The sequence below is a fragment of the Pan paniscus genome, chromosome 8, assembly GCF_029289425.2.
Source record: "Pan paniscus chromosome 8, NHGRI_mPanPan1-v2.0_pri, whole genome shotgun sequence".
In the NCBI taxonomy this organism is placed as follows: domain Eukaryota; kingdom Metazoa; phylum Chordata; class Mammalia; order Primates; family Hominidae; genus Pan; species Pan paniscus.
This window is the reverse complement of record NC_073257.2, coordinates 66,652,622-66,672,437: the sequence shown is the minus strand read 5'-3', so window position 1 is coordinate 66,672,437 and position 19,816 is coordinate 66,652,622. Positions and strand designations below refer to the sequence as shown.

At 35.5% G+C, this 19,816-nt stretch overlaps 1 protein-coding gene across 2 annotated transcripts in view; it reads left to right on the top strand.

The window, feature by feature from the left end:
* Positions 1-19,816, top strand: part of PCDH15 (protocadherin related 15) — a 1,779,889-nt gene that overhangs the window by 1,228,686 nt on the left and 531,387 nt on the right. For both annotated transcript variants that reach the window (XM_055092816.2, XM_057298896.1), the window contains one exon: positions 12,406-12,525. In XM_055092816.2, the coding sequence (XP_054948791.1) occupies positions 12,406-12,525 (120 nt within the window). The remainder of the gene's footprint in view (positions 1-12,405; positions 12,526-19,816) is intronic.

Genomic DNA, 19,816 nt, shown 5'->3' with positions numbered 1-19,816 from the left:
GATTTCCAGTTTCATCCATGTCCCTACAAAGGACATGAACTCATCATTTTTTATGGCTGCATAGTATTCCATGGTGTATATGTGCCACATTTTCTTAATCCAGTCTATCACTGTTGGACATTTGGGTTGGTTCCAAGTCTTTGCTATTGTGAATAGTGCCACAGTAAACATACATGTGCATGTGTCTTTACAGCAGCATGATTTCTAGTCCTTTGGGTATATACCCAGTAATGGGATGGCTGGGTCAAATGGTATTTCTAGTTCTAGATCCCTGAGGAATCGCCACACTGACTTCCACAATGGTTGAACTAGTTTACAGTCCCACCAACAGTGTAAAAGTGTTCCTATTTCTCCACATCCTCTCCAGCACTTGTTGTTTCCTGACTTTTTAATGATTGCCATTCTAACTGGTGTGAGATGGTATCTCATTGTGGTTTTGATTTGCATTTCTCTGATAGCCAGTGATGGTGAGCATTTTTTCATGTGTTTTTTGGCTGCATAAATGTCTTCTTTTGAGAAGTGTCTGTTCATGTCCTTTGCCCACTTTTTGATGGGGTTGTTTTTTTCTTGTAAATTTGTTTGAGTTCATTGTAGATTCTGGATATTAGCCCTTTGTCAGATGAGTAGGTTGCAAAAATTTTCTCCCATTTTGTAGGTTGCCTGTTCACTCTGATGGTAGTTTCTTTTGCTGTGCAGAAGCTCTTTAGTTTAATTAGATCCCATTTGTCAATTTTGGCTTTTGTTGCCATTGCTTTTGGTGTTTTAGTCATGAAGTCCTTGCCCATGGCTATGTCCTGAATGGTAATGCCTAGGTTTTCTTCTAGGGTTTTTATCGTTTAAGGTCTAACGTTTAAGTCTTTAATCCATCTTGAATTAATTTTTGTCTAAGGTGTAAGGAAGGGATCCAGTTTCAGCTTTCTCCATATGGCTAGCCAGTTTTCCCAGCACCATTTATTAAATAGGGAATCCTTTCCCCATTTCTTGTTTTTGTCAGGTTTGTCAAAGATCAGATAGTTGTAGATATGTGGTGTTATTTCTGAGGGCTCTGTTCTGTTCCGTTGATCTATATCTCTGTTTTGGTACCAGTACCATGCTGTTTTGGTTACTGTAGCCTTGTAGTATAGTTTGAAGTCAGGTAGCATGATGCCTCCAGCTTTGTTGTTTTGGCTTAGGATTGACTTGGTGATGCAGGCTCTTTTTTGGTGCCATATGAACTTTAAAGTAGTTGTTTCCAATTCTGTGAAGAAAGTCATTCATAGCTTGATGGGGATGGCATTGAATCTATAAATTACCTTGGGCAGTATGGCCGTTTTCACGATATTGATTCTTCCTACCCATGAGCATGGAATGTTCTTCCATTTGTTTGTATCCTCTTTTATTTCATTGAGCAGTGGTTTGTAGTTCTCCTTGAAAAGGTCCTTCACATCCCTTGTTATTTGGATTCCTAGGTATTTTATTCTCTTTGAAGCAGTTGTGAATGGGAGTTCACTCATGATTTGGCTCTCTATTTGTCTGTTATTGGTGTATAAGAATGCTTGTGATTTTTGTACATTGATTTTGTATCCTGAGACTTTGCTGAATTTGCTTATCAGCTTAAGGAGATTTTGGCCTGAGACAATGGGGTTTTCAGATATACAGTCATGTCATCATCTGCAAACAGGGACAATTTGACTTCCTCTTTTCCTAATTGAATACCCTTTATTTCCTTCTCCTGCCTAATTGCCCTGGCCAGAACTTCCAACACTATGTTGAATAGGAGTGGTGAGAGAGGGCATCCTTGTCTTGTGCCCATTTTCAAAGGGAATGCTTCCAGTTTTTGCCCATTCAGTATGATATTGGCTGTGGGTTTGTCATAGATAGCTCTTATTATTTTGAGATATGTCCCATCAATACCTAATTTATTGAGAGTTTTTAGCATGAAGCATTGTTGAATTTTGTCAAAGGCCTTTTCTGCATCTATTGAGATAATCATGTGATGTTTGTCTTTGGTTCTGTTTATATGGGGGATTACATTTATTGATTTGTGTGTATTGTACCAGCCTTGCATCCCGGGGATGAATCCCTCTTGATCATGGTGGATAAGCTTTTTACCTAATGTCCTGTTTGATTCCAGGTCCCCATACAGAATAACAATTACTTTTATTTACCATGTTTCTTCAGTCTCCTCTAAACTGTGATAGTTTTTGCTTTTTTTTTGTTTTTGATGACCTTGACAGCATTGAGACTCACTGGTCAGACAATATTTCTTTCCTCTTACTAATTGATAAATAGTCACATAGAGGTAGATTTTTGTGTGTATGATAAATATAAGCATATATTATATGTATATATAAGTATGTCATACATTAAGTGTATATATACCATGTAATTATATATAATGTATACTATATGTCATATATAAATACATAACTATTTTATACTAATGCAAATTAAGTTGAAAATATGAAACTTCTTCAGCCCTTACTACTTTATTGTGTATTTCCTAAAACCAAGTTTAGTTTTCAATTTTTTTAGTCTCAATTTTAGCATTTCCACAATACTTCCTTGACTTTCATGACCTTAATATTTTTCAGGACCAGAGGAGTGTATAAAATGTCTCTCAATTTTAATTCACCTGACATTTTCTCATGATTCATAGACTTTGTGCATGAATGTTTCAAAAATGATACTGTTTTTATCATAGCATGTAACACAAAAGACACACAATGTATCTGTTTCATTATTGGTAGTGATGGCTTTTATCACTTTGACAAAACAGTGTCTTCCAGCTTTCCCCTCTGTATTTACCAGTAATTTTGTACTTAATACTTAATAAGTATTAAAGCCATATTGTGGGGAACTAGGTTAAGACTGTAACTATCCTGTTTCTCATTGAACTTTTACCCACCATTTTTATTAGTGATTGTTGAAATATTATTTTTTGAAATATAATTGAGGAAAGTGTAAATTACTGTGGTTGGCTATATTTCTTCTTCTCTTTGCTCCTTGAGCGCTTATTGAATGCTTTTCAATGGTTTAGGCATGTTCTAGCAATAGAGATTTGATTACTAATGTAAAGGTTTGCACACTGAAATCATGGTGAATTTGGAAATTTATTAAATAATTTGCTTGCTGAGAACCAATTTTTTTCTGACAGTAATAATTATTTGAAGAAGAGTTTCCTAAAATGCAGGTACTGGCTAATTTGATTTTATGTCTCCTTTTGTAAAATAACCCAAAATATTTTTCTTAGGTCCCAAAATAATTTATCTTTAATACATAATCTAAATTATATGGTTTCAGATTGTCTGTGAATCTTGGGTTCTGTTATGTGCCACATTTTGTTTTCCTGTTTATTTCTCATTTTTTCAGAAGTTCATTAATAGTGAATTCTAACATTTCTCAAATAACATATTGCACAGTGTTTAAGAATGAATGCTTTTAAACAAGACACTGTGCCATATATTATTTGAGATATTTTATAATTAAGTTGAATTTATTTCTCCTTCTGTAAAATAACCGGACACATTTTTCTTAGGGGCCCAAAATAAATTATCTTTAATGAGATACATAATCTAAATTATATCATTTCAGATTATTCACCAAGTATTAGAATAATAACATCAGGCAGAAGTTTTCTAAGCCTATAATTTTGTAACCATAAAACAAGTATGATAACAAAATAAATAATGATATAAACTTATATTGAGGATTAAAGGAGGTGATACTTTTAAAATACTTAGTGCAGGTTTTAGCTTTTTTTTTTTTTTTTTTTTTGCAATCCTCCTGTTTTGGAAATACGCTTTGGAAATAGTGACAGATTTGAAAACCAAGAGTTTCTCCACACATGAAAGTGCAGAGATACACTTATAAACAGGCAGTAATTAGTGGAACATTATTGAGACTTCAGCTTTGTAGTGAAATTAACTTTACCTCTGAATCTATCTAATTTGAGTTTTTGCTTTGCAAATCCATTTCTCATAGTTTTATGCTATTCTTTTACATTTCATTGTGGTTATATCATCTCCTTCCATTTAATACATATATTTTGAACATCTGTTTTTATCAGAATTATTCTGGTAAATCTAAAAGCACAGAGAGTATTCATGAGAAGCATAACACTGACATTCCTTATAGAGTTGAATATCCTTTTTTACATATTTTGTGTGTTTTGTTTAAAATTTCTAGGTATAATTAAGTGATTTTTAATGTGAAATAAATTATTGTTTAGAAACATGGATCATGGAGTTCAAAACTTGATATCTTCAACTGTTCAAGGAATAAAAATCACTGGGCCTTCAGGAGCATCCCCATTTATGGAATTTCTTTGAATATACAGTACTGGCACTTAATCTAAAGTTAAAGAAAGAAGTAAGACTAAACTCTAGTTCCTCTTACTTGTCCCTTTTTCTGTTCCATAGGATGGGCACATTCTCTCTGAGAATCAGGAAACAGGTAAAAAAGAGAAAGAGATAAGGAGATTAAAGGAAGTGAAAGAAGCACATATTAATACATTTCTTTTTACTTTAAGCTTGTATGTGGAAATCAATTTTTTAGCTGTTTTACAACATTCAAGTATTCAAATATTCAACAACTTCTAAGCTCATATGGGCCGGGCACAGTGGCTTATGCTTGTAATCCCAGCACTTTGGAAGGCCAAGGCAGGCGGATCACCTGAGGTCGGGAGTTTGAGACTAGCCTGACCAACATGGAGAAACCACGTCTCTACTAAAAACACAAAATTAGCCAGGCATGGTGGCGCATGCCTGTAATCCCAGCTACTTGGGAGGCTGAGGCAGGAGAATTGCTTGAACCCAGGAGGTGGAGGTTGCGGTGAGCCGAGATTGTGCCATTGCACTCCAGCCTGGCCAACAAGAGTGAAACTCGTCGTCTCAAAAATAAATAAATAAATAAATAAATAAATAAATAAGCTCATATGTATATTCAACTTAAGCTTATTGCTCCTCAGTTTTTAGTAAAGATAATTAGAGTTACTTATCATTCTCTGTAACAGTAATAATTCTTTTTTTATTTTAAATACACTTATCTACATGAATTTGTCTATTATTTATTCAGAGAAAGTAACCCTTAATATTAATCATCCAGTCTTTGTGATAAAAAATGGAATCAAGATTTTTAATGAAATCAAGATTTTTAACACAGGTATGAAAACCATATTATGTTAAAGGGAATCTGAAAAACATTAGTGAAACAGAATAAAATAGATGGATCAAGGACAAACAAAAAAAACATTAAGTTGAGCAAAAGAAGCCAGATAGGAAAGGGTACACACTCTATTGAAGTCCAAGTACAGGCAAAACTAAGCAATTTTGATTGAAGTCAAAAGCAGCTGCATCTGACAAGATAGTCTGTACAGGGATATTAGGAAATTTTACAGTGTGATAAAAATATTATATTTTTTGTGTAGGTGTTCATTACATGGGTTCATGAAATTGTCAAAACTCAACATACTGAATAGTTAAGATCTCTGCATTTTGTTTAATATAAATTGTACCTTCATAAGTTAATGTTAACTAGACAAACAGGGCTATACCTGTTTTCTTATGTTTTCTTTAATGTTAATAAATCATTACAAGATAACTTGCACTGTATTTGAATTCAAGAATGTGTATTTTTTTTATCAGTTCTGGAAAGTTTTAAGATGGACTTCAAACGGATGTTTGATTTGGAAAAATGGTTGAATAAAACAAATGTTATATTTACTAGTTAAAGTAAGACCAATATAATGGTCACAGAAACAATGATTTGGCAAATGATATTTTCTCAATAAATAATCGTAGATTCAGAGACATTGTAATTTCATAATTGTCAGAAAATGTTGAATTTTTCAATAATATTCCACTGATGACTGCCTGTTTGCAAAATCAACTCTGGATTTCATGTGTGGAGAACCTTTGGTTTAAAATTTCTAAATTTACCATTTCTAAAGCATATTTCCAAGGCAGGGATTAATTGCAAGAATGAATCTATAACATTATTTTATCTGGGGAGAAAGTTAAAGGATGAATCATAGTTCTCATTGTTGATTAAACGTGGAAGATTCCTTCAGTTTCACTAGTAATGATAATTTGTACAGAATGTTGCCTTATCTTGATTGGGTTTTCTAGGAGATTAATTGACATGAAGTGGCTGCCTAATACTGTAAATCAGATCAATGATATTAACAACTGGAAAATAAATGTGTAGTGTTTTAACATAGGCTGATATGTAATCTTGCATCACTAAAGGTAATGCTTCTTTTTTGTTAATGTCTATTAGTAGAAATAGAGCACCTGCCACCCCGGTAGCATTTCTTTCATCAAATCATCATTATATGATAAGTAACTGTAGTGATTAATTCTGTTTCAGCTTTTCTAAAATTCAATATCCTTCAGATATTCTCCACTTTTCCTGGGTAGGAGAAAACAAAAAACTTGGATTCTTGAGGAAGCATGGGAAAAAGTAAAATCTCATCAATCGTATTTTAAATTTTTCCTCTAGGGTGGCTCTTTTTTGGGGCAAGTTTCCAAATTGAATAATATCCTTTTGTACCAATTGTCTTCCAGTTGAAGAGGTATTATTTAAGTTGTGTCTATTACATAAAAATATATGTTTTCTCTTCTTAGGACTCTCATATGGTTTCTGTTTAATCATTAAAGCCATTAGAATCTATCAGAAGGCATTGGTGTGGAATACATGTGTAAACTATTTTAGGTATTCAGAAATTATTTTTTAGTATTTTATTTTTTACTAAACTTTTTGTTTCTGTGTTGATATGACACATGAGACTCCAGAAAATATGAAACAGAAAATCATTGTTATCTACCAACACAATGATATTGATGCCAGTGGAATTTTCTAATCACCAAATATATATGTACAACACAATATTATGATTTGTGGATGACTTTCTACCACATATCCGTCTCAATATTTTATTCCAAGTGAACAGCATACCATCGGTTTCGTGAATATAAGTTTATTCTACTTGCATGTGCTTGCTGTATTGGGTCCTATTATGGTTATAGTTTATTCCTGGACATTCTGTAGAAAATTTTCTTGTAGGAAAGCTGGCAAGAGCATGGGAAGAACTAGACTTCACAGTGAAATCTACATATTTTTCTTCATGGAAGCAAAAAAAGGTGGGCAGGGTTTTTTGACAGTGAGCTGCCAGAAGCTCTGGCCATCCTATTGCAATTGAACAGCATAATGAATGGGTGCAAATCACCTCTAAAAGTGAGGTTGTCCGAGGTACCAGGAACAGGCAGGCAGAGGATGAGGATGTGGAAACAGTGTTCCAGTATAGAGGCCTTGTAGAGGATTTAGTATATTAAAATGTGAAGAAATTGTGAAAAGTTTCAGTCTCATCAGCATAAATAATATATATAAATAAGACTAATTAGTTGAGTTTCTACTGATGAACCAGTTTCTACAATTGATGCTATGAAATATTTTTTTAAAAAGAAAAAAATTATGGTCTGTCTTTAAAGAGCTTTTGGATGCAAATAGGCTGTCAAGAGGAACCTTTTAAATTTATTTCAGTTCACTACTAACACTCTGTTTTTGCATACATTTCAATGCTACCTGCCCATTTAGGTGTGGGCTTTCTGCCATGTCTTTTGTTTGGTTTTTGTAATGATAATAAGGTAGTTGTGATTTTGAGATATAGCATTTAAGAGTTATCTATGAAACATAAGGTAGGTCTCTTTGTTCACAGTTTTATAATAGCACAAAAAAGATCTGAATATAATATACATGTAACCACCTATTATCTATCTATCTTTTTTTTTTTAATTGAGACAGAGTCTTGTTCTCTGCCCCAGGCTGGAGTGCAGTGCCACGATCTCAGCTCACTGCAACCTCAGTCTCCTGGGTTCAAGGGATTCTCCTGCCTCAGCCTCCTGAGTAGCTGGGACTACAGGTGTGCACCACCATGCCTGGTTAATTTTTGTATTTTTAGTAGAGACAGGATTTCACCATGCTGGCCAGGCTGGACTCGAACTCCTGACCTCGAGTAATCCACCTAGTTCAGCCTCCCAAATTGTTGGGATTACAGGCGTTAGCCACCATGTCCAGGCCTGTTATCTATCTATCTATCTCTACTGTCAAACTCTTAAACTCTCAGACTTGAAGCAGTAATCCTCCTGCCTTAGCCTCCCAAAGTGCTGGGATTACAAGTGTGAGCCATGGCATCTGGCCAGGATCTACTATTTTTTAAAAAACATTTTTTCTGCTTCTACTTTCTTCTGCTTTTTTGCATCTGGCATAGGCATCTTCATTAGAGCCTTTTTAGTCTTTTCAGACCTCCCATGTTTGCCCATATAACTTATCTTCTTTTTTCTCGGCTATTTCTCTCATATTAGCCTCAACCCTATCTCATATGTGAACAGGTCTACCATTTGAACAAATCATGAAATTTGAGCAGATCATGAAAAAAATGTATGACTGATCCATTTTGTGTTGCATTTTACATATGAATGGCTATTTGTACATGCTTGCACAATCTAGTAGTAGAAATACACAGGAGTGATCTGTGCTAAGACGTTTGCCTTAAATGTGGAACTATGGAGGAGAGCAAACCTCACCTTGGGACAATTCCTGAGCCTGCCCATCCTTCCCTGTCAACCAGTAAATACCATAGTTGTGAAATTGGGGAGAAATTTTTACTGAAATTGTCAAGAAAGACAGCCATGAATGAAAGAACGTGCTGAAATCTATTGCTATTACACTAATGCTTTTCATTTAATTTTCAAGGAATCTAAAATTTTGTCTAAAAAAGACCTTCAAATTATATTTAGGGATGATTCATAACCTTTATATAATATCATTATAGAAAAAAGGTTTTCTCTATTCCTACGGCTAATACAATTGTTTCTCTTTTATTTTCTATTCAAAGATATAAATTAATTAAATTTATTATAGAATCATATTTCTACTTGCAATTTTTCAGAAATAATAAAAGTATATATGGCCACACAAATATGATTAGGGAAATTTACCTGTGGCACACAAAATGAGCTCATATCCTGAAATGAGAACATTTGAAATTGAATTACTCTTTGGATTAAGCTTAAAATTGAAACCATAAGCAAATGCATATTCAATTTTTTTCCTGTAGTCTATTATCAATCTTTGGTAGGCTTCATCAGCAAGCATATTTTTTGAAAGGCAATCAAAGAAATACAATGTAGAGTTTATTTTAAAGGACTACATATTAAACATTATAACAATGTAGAGTTTATTTTAAAGGACTACATATTAAACATTATACTTACAAATGTGATTTCTGCATGGAAAAAGCCATGTCAGTGATGAAGAAAAATATTACTTGATGGTAATATATTAAGACATCATGCTACTTTTATGTGGCCTTTTTGTCATTTCAAAAAAACATTGTAGAGCTAGAGAAAAGCATTGATCTTTTCAATAGTTTGCATCTTGAATTTAGAAATATGCCTTCAACTTTACAAATATTACATTGTAAGGACTAAAATCTTTCAAACCATCTATTCCAACAAATTTCTGTCATATAAATATTTATTCCAGAAATTTAATCTTGATTAGGAGGGGCAAACGTGAAGTTCTCCCTGGATGTCCTATATCTTCCCCGCAAGACCAATTTTATCTCCCTAAGTTGTAGGGCTTTGGGATCCTGCTCTTCAAAATAAATCTGGTCCAATAGTATACATTACCCCAGTAAGCAGATTGAAAGGCATGGGCACCCCCTTTTTTTCCTCAAAATTTCCACAGACGATACTGTTTAATTTTTTTAAATTTGTTTGTTTTATTTTGATTTTTTGTTTTGCTTTTGTATCTACTTCCATGACATAGTATTTTTTGGCAACAAAATTTTTAAGTTTATTAGATATATGGAAACAAATCAATGTCATCCAATCATAAAATTTCACAGTTTGAAAATTATGGATAAACCTGGAAGATATTATGTTAAGTGAAACAAGCCAAGCACAGATATTCAGATACTACATGATCCCACTTGTATGTGGAATCTAAAGTAGTTGAAGTAATTGAAGCAGACAGTATAAGAGTGGTTACTAGGGGCTGGGATATGGATTGAGAGATGTTGGTCAAAGGATACAAAATTTAAATTTCTTGAACTAATAAATTCAATAAATCTATTGTACAACATGGTAACTATAGTTAATAATAACTATCTATTTTTGAAAATAGATTTTTTAAGTGCTCTCACCACAAAAATGTATGTAATAGATATGTTAATTAGCTTGGTTTAGCCATCACACAAGGTATACATATTTTAAAACAACATGTTGTACACAACAAATATACAAAATTCTATATGTTGATTTAAAAATAAGTTGGTAATAAAAATATCAAAGTATAGCTACATAAGAATGGGTGAATATTTATAAAAGATAAGGATGTCTTTTGCAACAGGAATTCCATTAAAAAAGAAAAATATTGAACGTCAGCTTGGAAGTAATTTAGCTGACTAACATTTCTACTAAATCTATCCCCAGTGGTCCCTCGATGTCCTCATAGGTACTACTTAAACGATCTCGTCTCACTTCATTCTCAGCTCTCCAAAGTTTGCCTTTAATGCTGCCTGCTAGGAAACTGGGCCTTATAAATCCTGAACTTCCTTGTACTTATGGTTTATTTTTAAATCATAATTATATTCTTTTCCTAAATCAGAGATTGCAAACTAGTGTAGTTGTTGAGGCAATGGGCATATTTTATTTTACCTATTTATATTTTAATGTTTAAAAATCTGTTGTCAGCCGGGCACGGTGGCTCAAGCCTGTAATCCCAGCACTTTGGGAGGCTGAGGTGGGCGGATCATGAGGTCAGGAGATCGAGACCATCCTTGCTAACGCGGTGAAACCCCGTCTCTACTAAAAATACAAAAAATTAGCCGGGCGTGGTGGTGGGCGCCTGTGGTCCCAGCTACCTGGGGGGCTGAGGCAGGAGAATGGCGTGAACCCGGGAGGCAGAGCTCGCAGTGAGCCGAGACCGCGCCACTGCACTCCAGCCTGGGTGACAGAGTGAGACTCCATCTCAAAAATAAATAAATAAATAAATAAATAATAAAAATCTGTTGTCAATCTTAGCATCAAGATATTTTATATACAATTAAAATATTAGAAGACTTGGTAGCATGGGCTCCATATTCCAAGATGGCAAGAATTTGCTGGGATTGAGTAGCAGCTACTAGTAGCGGCTACCTTCTCTGAGTAGCATCAGAGAGGGCATGTTCTATCTATTTTCCACCGTCTCATCATGCTTGCTTCACTCATTTACATTACCTGAGGGATCCTTGTAAAATGTGAATTTTCAGTTTCTGAAAGTAAAACTGAATAAGGCAACTTTTTTGTTGCCTCTTAAGCTATTCTTACCGTCAAGGAATCCTAGTCAAAAATTAAGAGAACAAATCCCTGAGCAAACATTAAAAGCGTCCAGTCTGTAGAGGCACAGAGCTTATGTTTATTGATGAAGTGCATTTAGTTCCTCTAACAATGCAACGATTATAGGAACAAAGTGCAAAATGCAAGCACAAGAAAAGGGGAATCATCTTCTGATGTGGCGTGTGTAATGCTATTTGAGGGGTGGTATGGGAGAAGGTGATATCTAATTAAGTTGAAATTTAACTAATGAGTAGTATTTCAGCTAAAACCTAAAAACTGGGAGGGGAAAATTTAAAAAAATTACTCTGGTTATAAGAGCACATTGCGCAAAAACCTACAGGTAAAAAAAAATAATGGTGATTCTCTTGTGGGCATAAGTAAGAATTAAGACTAGCAATTTAGGTCACACATCAAATCATGGTTTTGTATGCCACACATATTAAGTTCTGATGTTTTAATCCAAAATGAAAAGATGTTGCTATCTCTCCAGCTGTTGTGACCTGATCATGTTCTACTCAACCAATATCAGAAGGACTCAAGAAACTCCCAGCATTTTCCTCTAATATACAGACTATTCATTGTCTCCAATTTCTCTTTCTCAAACTTGCCACTTGCATATAATCATCAGCCTGGATTTCATTGCTCACTCGTAAATCGTTTATTTTAAACTAACTTTTTCTTACAGTTTAAATTCTAGCCTGTAGGTAACATTGCATCAAGGGTTTTGAGGAGAAACAACAGATGCAATTTCTCCACAGGAGCTAACATACTAATGGCTATAAATTGGTCCAAATGTGTTTAACACGGAATCAGGGTCTTCTGCTTCTTCACCCATAGCAAGAATCACAAAGTTGGACATTTCAGACATTTTAAGAACTCCTGTGTAAGGCTCAAAACTGTTCTTTTGAAACACTTCAGTTTGTGGTTGTGGGCTGCCAACTGGTATCTTCCTTTAGGTAAAAAAGAGCTGATTTTTATGCTGTAACATTTCTGGTGTGCAGTTGATAAAATGAAAATTGATATTTAAAATGTTTTTTCCTTTCAGCTCACTCCAGTTGGTACCACAATATTCACAGGATTTTCAGGAGACAATGGAGCTACAGATATAGATGATGGACCAAATGGACAGATAGAGTATGTTATTCAGTATAATCCAGATGATCCGGTATGTAAATACCTATTTGCAATGTAATTTTCTTAAAAGGAATAAAATTAATGATTTTTTCAGCTGATAGTTATTGTATTATTCAGTAACTTCCAGAACCAGATTAGTAATGATACTATTATTTAAAAATGTCTCAAAATTGAATTATTTGTAATATTTATGCTTTATTGCTAGAAGCTAATTTTTGATGGTATTTTTAGATAAGGTTTAAAATACATTCATAGGTGTAATATGCCTCATTTACTAAATTTCTGTTATGTTTGTGGTCTCCAAAGCATTCTAAATAAATCACTGGAGATGAGATAGCAAGTGTCAAACATGAATTTTATGCAACTCATCAATTAATACCAATATTGTTGCTATACCTCAAGAACACACACCAAGTATTGCTGGAGTTGATAAGCCTTTAAACTTCTAGCCGTCCACCAGTTAAACCAAAGATAGAGAAGAAGACAAGACAAAGCCACTAGCTATAGTCTGTTTTATTTTGTTGTTTTTCTTCCTTTTTTTCCATTAGACAAGATGGTTTCTTTCTTTTTTTTTTTTTTTTTTGAGACGGAGTCTCGCTCTGTTGCCCAGGCTGGAGTGCAGTGGCGTGATCTTGGCTCACTGCAAGCTCAATTTTTTTGTATATTTAGTAGAGACGGGGTTTCACTGTGTTAGCCAGGATGGTCTCCATCTCCTGACCTCGTGATCCGCCTGCCTCGGCCTCCCAAATAGACAAGAAGATTTCTATGTTTTTTTTTAGGCCATGAATCATTTCCTCTAATGATATATTATTCAAAAAAACAGACAAAGTAAGATTTTTTTAAACTGAAGCTAGAGCTGGAAGCCTTGCCTCACATCTCCCCACTTTCTTTGAGGCAGCTCCTCAAAATCCCATGGGCCCCCCAAAGCAATTATAAATGCACTACTTAAATAAGCTTTCAAATTGAATGCATCTCTTTTATGTTTAATAAATATTAGAAATATAAACAATGGCGAAGTTAACATTTTGCCCTTATTTTTACCATTGTATGTTGTAGATAAACTTTAGACAGACAAGCAAAAACAAACAAACAAAAAACTCTATTGGGATAGTAGAGTCTGAGAACTCACAGTAAGATCTACATCACAAATTTATTGCATTATGTTAAGTAAATTGTGGACGCATTTTCTCATTTTATCCTCACAAATCAGTTAAAAGTAGTATTATCTCTGTTGCATAGCAAAGAAAACTCGTAAGTGAAGTGATTTGGGTCATATTAGAAAACTACTTCTGAACTGTAAAATCCAGTTTCAGTATACTCTTCCTCTATTGTGTTCTCACAAAAAAAAATTGTACTGACTGTGTTAAAATTTTAATAAATTTGGAAAATAAGTATATATATATAATATATATATAAATTTTATTAGCAGGGTGAAGGTCAGATTTTAGAGTCTTGTTTTTTTTTTTGCTTTGTTTCTGTAAAAGAGGACTTTTTTTTAGGCAGAGACAATAAAACCAAGAGTTGGGGATATGATGAGACTGTGACAGAGAAGGACAGTATGAAGGGTTACATAAGAAATGAAGTGGGAAGTAGCAAAGAAACAGCAAAGAAAAGGGCAGCAGAAATGCTTTTTCTTAAATGTAGAAACAGCTGACTGAACATTCGATTTCGAAACCACTTATTTTGTTTGCTCTTTAGGTATTTTTTTAAAGAATTAATTGTACGTGTGTGCCATGTTTCTAGCTCAAATTTTATGAAGGTGACTTTCTAACCTTTACTCCCCAAGCTGTAAAAATAAAACCTCCCAGCAAGTATCAAATGACTAGTCCATGTTTTTTAGGGAGATATTTATTGCATGCATAAAAATATTCAATGTTTAGATATAGTTTGAGAGCAAAAAATATATTACTTTAAACTATCTTTCTGCTTAAAATGTAGACAGTTAATAAGGCTTAAATTCTTTTTTAACTGTGCAATAATTCTGTGTCAATGCCTCCCCATTCCAGGGAAGTGTAGGTTTGCTGTACAATTTAATATGTAACTCTTACTCCCTACGGAGTGGATAAACCAATCAACCACATGCATTTTCAAAATTACAAATGAAAAAAGAAAATAAATAATATATGTTTTAGCAAGCTAAAATGCTCTTAATTCTGTGGAAAAAATAGTAAGACATCATGACACTTAACTTAGGATGTATTGAAGGAAAAAAGGATTAACCAAGGTACAATCTTAGGGAGAGAATCCACTTTTAGACTTCATATAAAATTAGTGTAAACCTCAGTACCAGTTTCTTCTCTTGTAAGACCTGTGAGAAAATACATGATAAATTTTATGTTCTGCTACTACTAAATCTCTGGTAATTCTGCTTACATTAATAGCACCATAGTGTGGCACTTTTACTAGTCAAAATAATAACATTTCAATAAAGCAAAATATTGTAAATTCTTCACCATAACTATTTTATTTAATATATGAATAAAATTGGAATAACTAAAATTGAGCCTTTCTGTTTTGTTGCAAATCTTTTTTTTTATGTTTCAACTTATTTTTATTTTTATTTTTTATTTTTTATTATTTTACTTTAAGTTCTAGGGTACATGTGCACAACGTGCAGGTTTGTTACATATGTATACATGTGCCATGTTGGTGTGCTGCACCTGTTAATTCGTCATTTACATTAGGTATATCTCCTAATGCTGTCCCTCTCCCCTCCCCCCTCCCCCCTCCAATCTACAAAGAACTTAAGCAACTCTTTTTATTGCAATTCAAATGGTGTTCTAAAACAAAGAAGCAACAAGTTTGGGAATAAATATTTGCTGAACTGATTGATCCAATTTAAAGTGAAAGTGTTACAGTAGTGTGCATTTTCACACTTCTATAAAGAATATCTAAGACTGGGTAATTTATAATAAAATAATTTTAAATGACTCACAGTTCCAAATGGCTGGGAAGGCCTCAGGAAACTTACAATCACAGCAAAAGGGAAAGGGGGAGGAAGGAACATCTTACATGGCAGCAGGAGAGAGAGAGTGTGAAGGGGGAATTATCACTATTAAACCATCAGATCTCATGAGACTGCCCTCACTCTCACAAGAACAGCATGGGGAAAACTGCCCCATGATCCAGTCACCTCCCACCAGATCACTCCCTAGATTCATGGAGATTACAATTCAACATGAGATTTTAGTCGGGACACAGAGACAAACCATATAATTCCACCCATGGCCTCTTCCAAATCTCTTGTCCTTTTGACATTTCAGAACCAATCATGCCTTCTCAATAGTTCCCTAAAGTCTTAAATCATTTCAGCATTAACTCAAAAGTCCAAGTTCAAAGTTTCATCTGAGACAAGTCAATTCCCTTTAACCCATAAGCCTATAAAATCAAAAACAAGTTGTTACTTCCAAGATACAATGAGGGTACAGACATTAGGTATATACACCCATTCTGTATGTGAGAAATTGGCCCAAATAAAGGCACCACAGGCCCCATGCAAGTCCACAACACAGCAGGGCAGTTATTAAATCTTAAAGCGTCGAAATAATCTCATTTGACTCCATGTCTCACATCCAGGGCACATTAATGCAAAGGGTAAGCTTCCAAGGCCTTGGGCAGCTATGTCCCTGTGGCTCTGCAGGGTACTGCCCCTGCAGCTGCCTTCTCAGGCTGGCATTGAGTGCTTGTGGTTTTTCCAAGCACATGATGCAAGCTGTCTGTGGATCTATCATTCTAGGATCTGGAGGAGACAGCGGGACTCTTTTCACAGCTCCACTAGGCAGTCCCAAGTGGGGACTCTGTGTGGGGACTCCAATTCCACTTTTTCACTCTGCATTATGCTAGTAGATGTTTTCCATGAGGGCTCCACCCCTGCAGCAGATATCTGCCTGGACATGCTAGCATTTTCACACATCCTCTGAAACCAAGGTGGAGGTTCCCAAAGCTCAACTCTTGTCTTCTATGTACCTGCAGGCCCAACACCACATGTAAGCCACCAAGGCATGGGGCTTGCACCTCTGAAGCAATGGCCTGAACTGTACATTTTAGCCATGGCTGGAGCTAGAGTGGCAGGGACATAGGATGCCATGTCCTAAGGCTGCACAGAGCAGTGGGGCCCTGGTCCCAGCTCAGAAAACCATTTTTCCCTCCTAGGCCTCCAGGCCTGTGATTTGAGTGGCTGCCATGAAGATCCCTAAAATGCCCTGGAGGCATTTTTCCCATTGTCTTGGCTATTAATAGTTGGTTCCTCGTTACTTATGCAAATTTCTGCACCCAGCTTGAATTTTCCCCCAGAAAATGGGATTTTCTTTTCTACCACATGGTCAGGCTGCAAATTCTTTAAAGTTTTATTCTCTGCTTCCCTTTTAAACATAAGTTCCAGTTTCACATAATGTCTTCATATATGCCTATGACTGTATGCTTTCAGAAAAAGACAGGTCACATCTTGAATACTTTGCTGCTTAGAAATTTCTCCTGCCAGATACCCTAAATCATCTTTCTCAAGTTCCAAGTTCCACAGATCTAGGGCAGGGGCAAAATGCCACCAGTCTCTTTGCTAAAGCATAGCAAGAGTGACTTTTGTTCCAGTTCCCAATAAGTTCCTCACCTCCATCTGAGACCACCTCAGCCTGGACTTCATTGTCCATATCACTATCAGCATTTTGGTTGAAAGCATTCACAAAGTCTCTAGGAAGGTCCAAACTTTCCCACATCTTCCTGTTTTCTTCTGAGCCCTCCAAACTGTTCCAACCTCTGACCATTACCCAGTTCCAAAGTTGCTTCTATATTTTCAGGTTATCATCTTAACAGTACTCCACTATCCCAATACCAATTTCCTGTATTAGTTTGTTATCACACTGCTATAAAGATACTACCTGAGAGTGTGTAATTTACAAAGAAAGGAGGTTTAACTGACTCACAGTTCTGAATGGCTAGGGACACCTCAGGAAACTTACAATCATGGCAGAAGGTGAAGGAGAAGCATGGTGTATCTTACATGCAGCAGGAGGCAGAAAGAGCAAAAATGGAAGTGCCACTTTTAAACCATCAGATCTCGTGAGAACTCACTATCGGGAGAACAGCATGGGGGAAACTGCCCCCATAAACCAGTCACCACCTACCAGATCCCTCCCTCAATACATGGGGATTACAATTTGACATTGTAATTTGTTTTGGGTGGGGACACAGAGCCAAACCATATCAACTAGATGGTTAGGCAGATATGAGCATGGCAGGAGAGGACCACCCCCAGGAATGTCAGCTGATCATCAGGTGATGGTTAGGTGGCTTTTAAACTTTTTCTGTAAAATAATAATTGATCACAGCCAGTGCCAGGGAAATATAGTCTCCCAATAGAAAACACTTGGGCTGGTGATCAGCAGCTTCCCAATAAGAGCTTAGAAGTTGGGCAAGAGGGCTGAAGCATGCACGTTAAGAGGCAAAATGGCAGAATTTCACTAGTATATGACCTTTTTCTGGGAATGTTCAACTGGTAAGGCAAAAATGCCTCAAGTAAGCATGCAACAACTTCAGTAAACATACTGCACATGAAGACCCTCCCAAGTGCACCAGCAGGCACTGTGCATGTGGACAGCCTGCCCCAAAGGAAAAATCAAGGGAGGAGAATCGCAAACCCCCAAACCATGCCAGTGTAGAAAACCCCCAAGTGAAGGGATGAACAAGGCACTTGGATCTTTCAAGTCACCCACTTAGCCGTCTTCCAAGAGTATTTTGCTTGCTTTCATTCCTGCTCTAAAACTTTTTAATAAACTCTCACTCTTACTCTAAAACTCACCTCAATCTCTCCCTCTGCCTTAAACTTACTTCTTCCCCTAAATCACATTCTTTCCCCTGAGGTTAGGACCGAGTTGCCGCAGACCCATATGGATTCACTGCTGTTAACAAAAGCACTTGAGCTGTTTACCAAAAATGTTTGGTTCTTCCTCTCTTTTGATATATACTAGAGGTGTACTTTTCTTGCCTGGAGAAAAGTATTTGCTTTGACTAATGAAATGTAAACTCAAAGAACCAATGTACAAGTAATCATATTCCCTGCCCCTGCTGTTGTGATCAGAGAAAAACATGTTGAGGAGAAACATTCATTAGCCAATGACAATAAAAAGAGACCACTTGCTGATGCATATTAGATATGTAGATATGAAAAGTAAAGAAAAAAAATGAAAGTTTAAGGGTTTGTTCCTGCAGCATTCTCTATCCTTTCATGGGTGATGTATTTAGAAAAAAATAATTTAGTAAATATCTTATTCTAAAAGTCCTGTAGACAATTGTTAAATAAAAATATTATTTAATGATAAATTAAAACATGGTAAGAAAGACCTTATTCAGGACCACTGCAATAGGTATAGAAATCATTGCAATGAGGTCTTGCAGTTGGAGAGAGATATTGGACTCAACTAAAAATAAAGCATGGGCAAGTGGGACTTTATAGCCAAGGAGCAGGGTCAGGGTCACTGGATGGAAAATTACTAGGAGGAAACATCAGAGATAAGGGGAATTCTGGCTAAAACACGCTAATACGATTGTTGCTGAAGACAAGCCAGGGTGATCAGACATCACCTAAGGGGTGGTGCAGGATGAGAAACCTGATGAGTTTTCAAGGTAGATCATTTATCAAAGGTAGAGGAGTTCTTGGTAAAGTGATATAGTATGGTTCTTTGTTAAAAAGTGATTTTATGAGGAAGTATACAGATGAGCCTAGGAGAAGATTCAGAAGCCTGATCAAGTTTGGCTAGGCAAAGAATCTTTGTCAGTCCCCACTATTGTTCAGAAGAAGAAGCATTCTTCTTTCTCTTGTATAAGTTCATTTTCTCATTTGGTCACCTTTTGTTTATTAAGTACAACTTGAATTATCTGTTGGAACTTGGTAGTAGACAATATGTAAAAATATGTACTGGACAATATATGTTGTCAGGCCTTTAATGAGGGGCATTTAATTTCTATGCAATTTCTAGTGTACTCATCACAGTTATTGTAAAATACTGCTGATTTTTTTTTTTGTTTAATGCCTTCATGGTAATACAAAGTAAGAGTGTTCATAATGCACTGAACTAATTCAGAGGTGTCTGTCTAATCTTTTGGCTTCCCTGAGCCACACTGGAAGAAAAAGAATTGTCTTGGGCCACACACAAATTACACTAACGTGAATGACAGCTGATGAGCTAATAATAAAAAATCACAAATAAATCTTATAATGTTTTAAGGACATTTACATGTTTGTGTTGGGCCACATTCAGAGCCAACCTGGGCCCCATGTAGCCTGTGGGCTGTGGGTTAGACAAGCTTGAATTTGTTTGTTTTGAAAA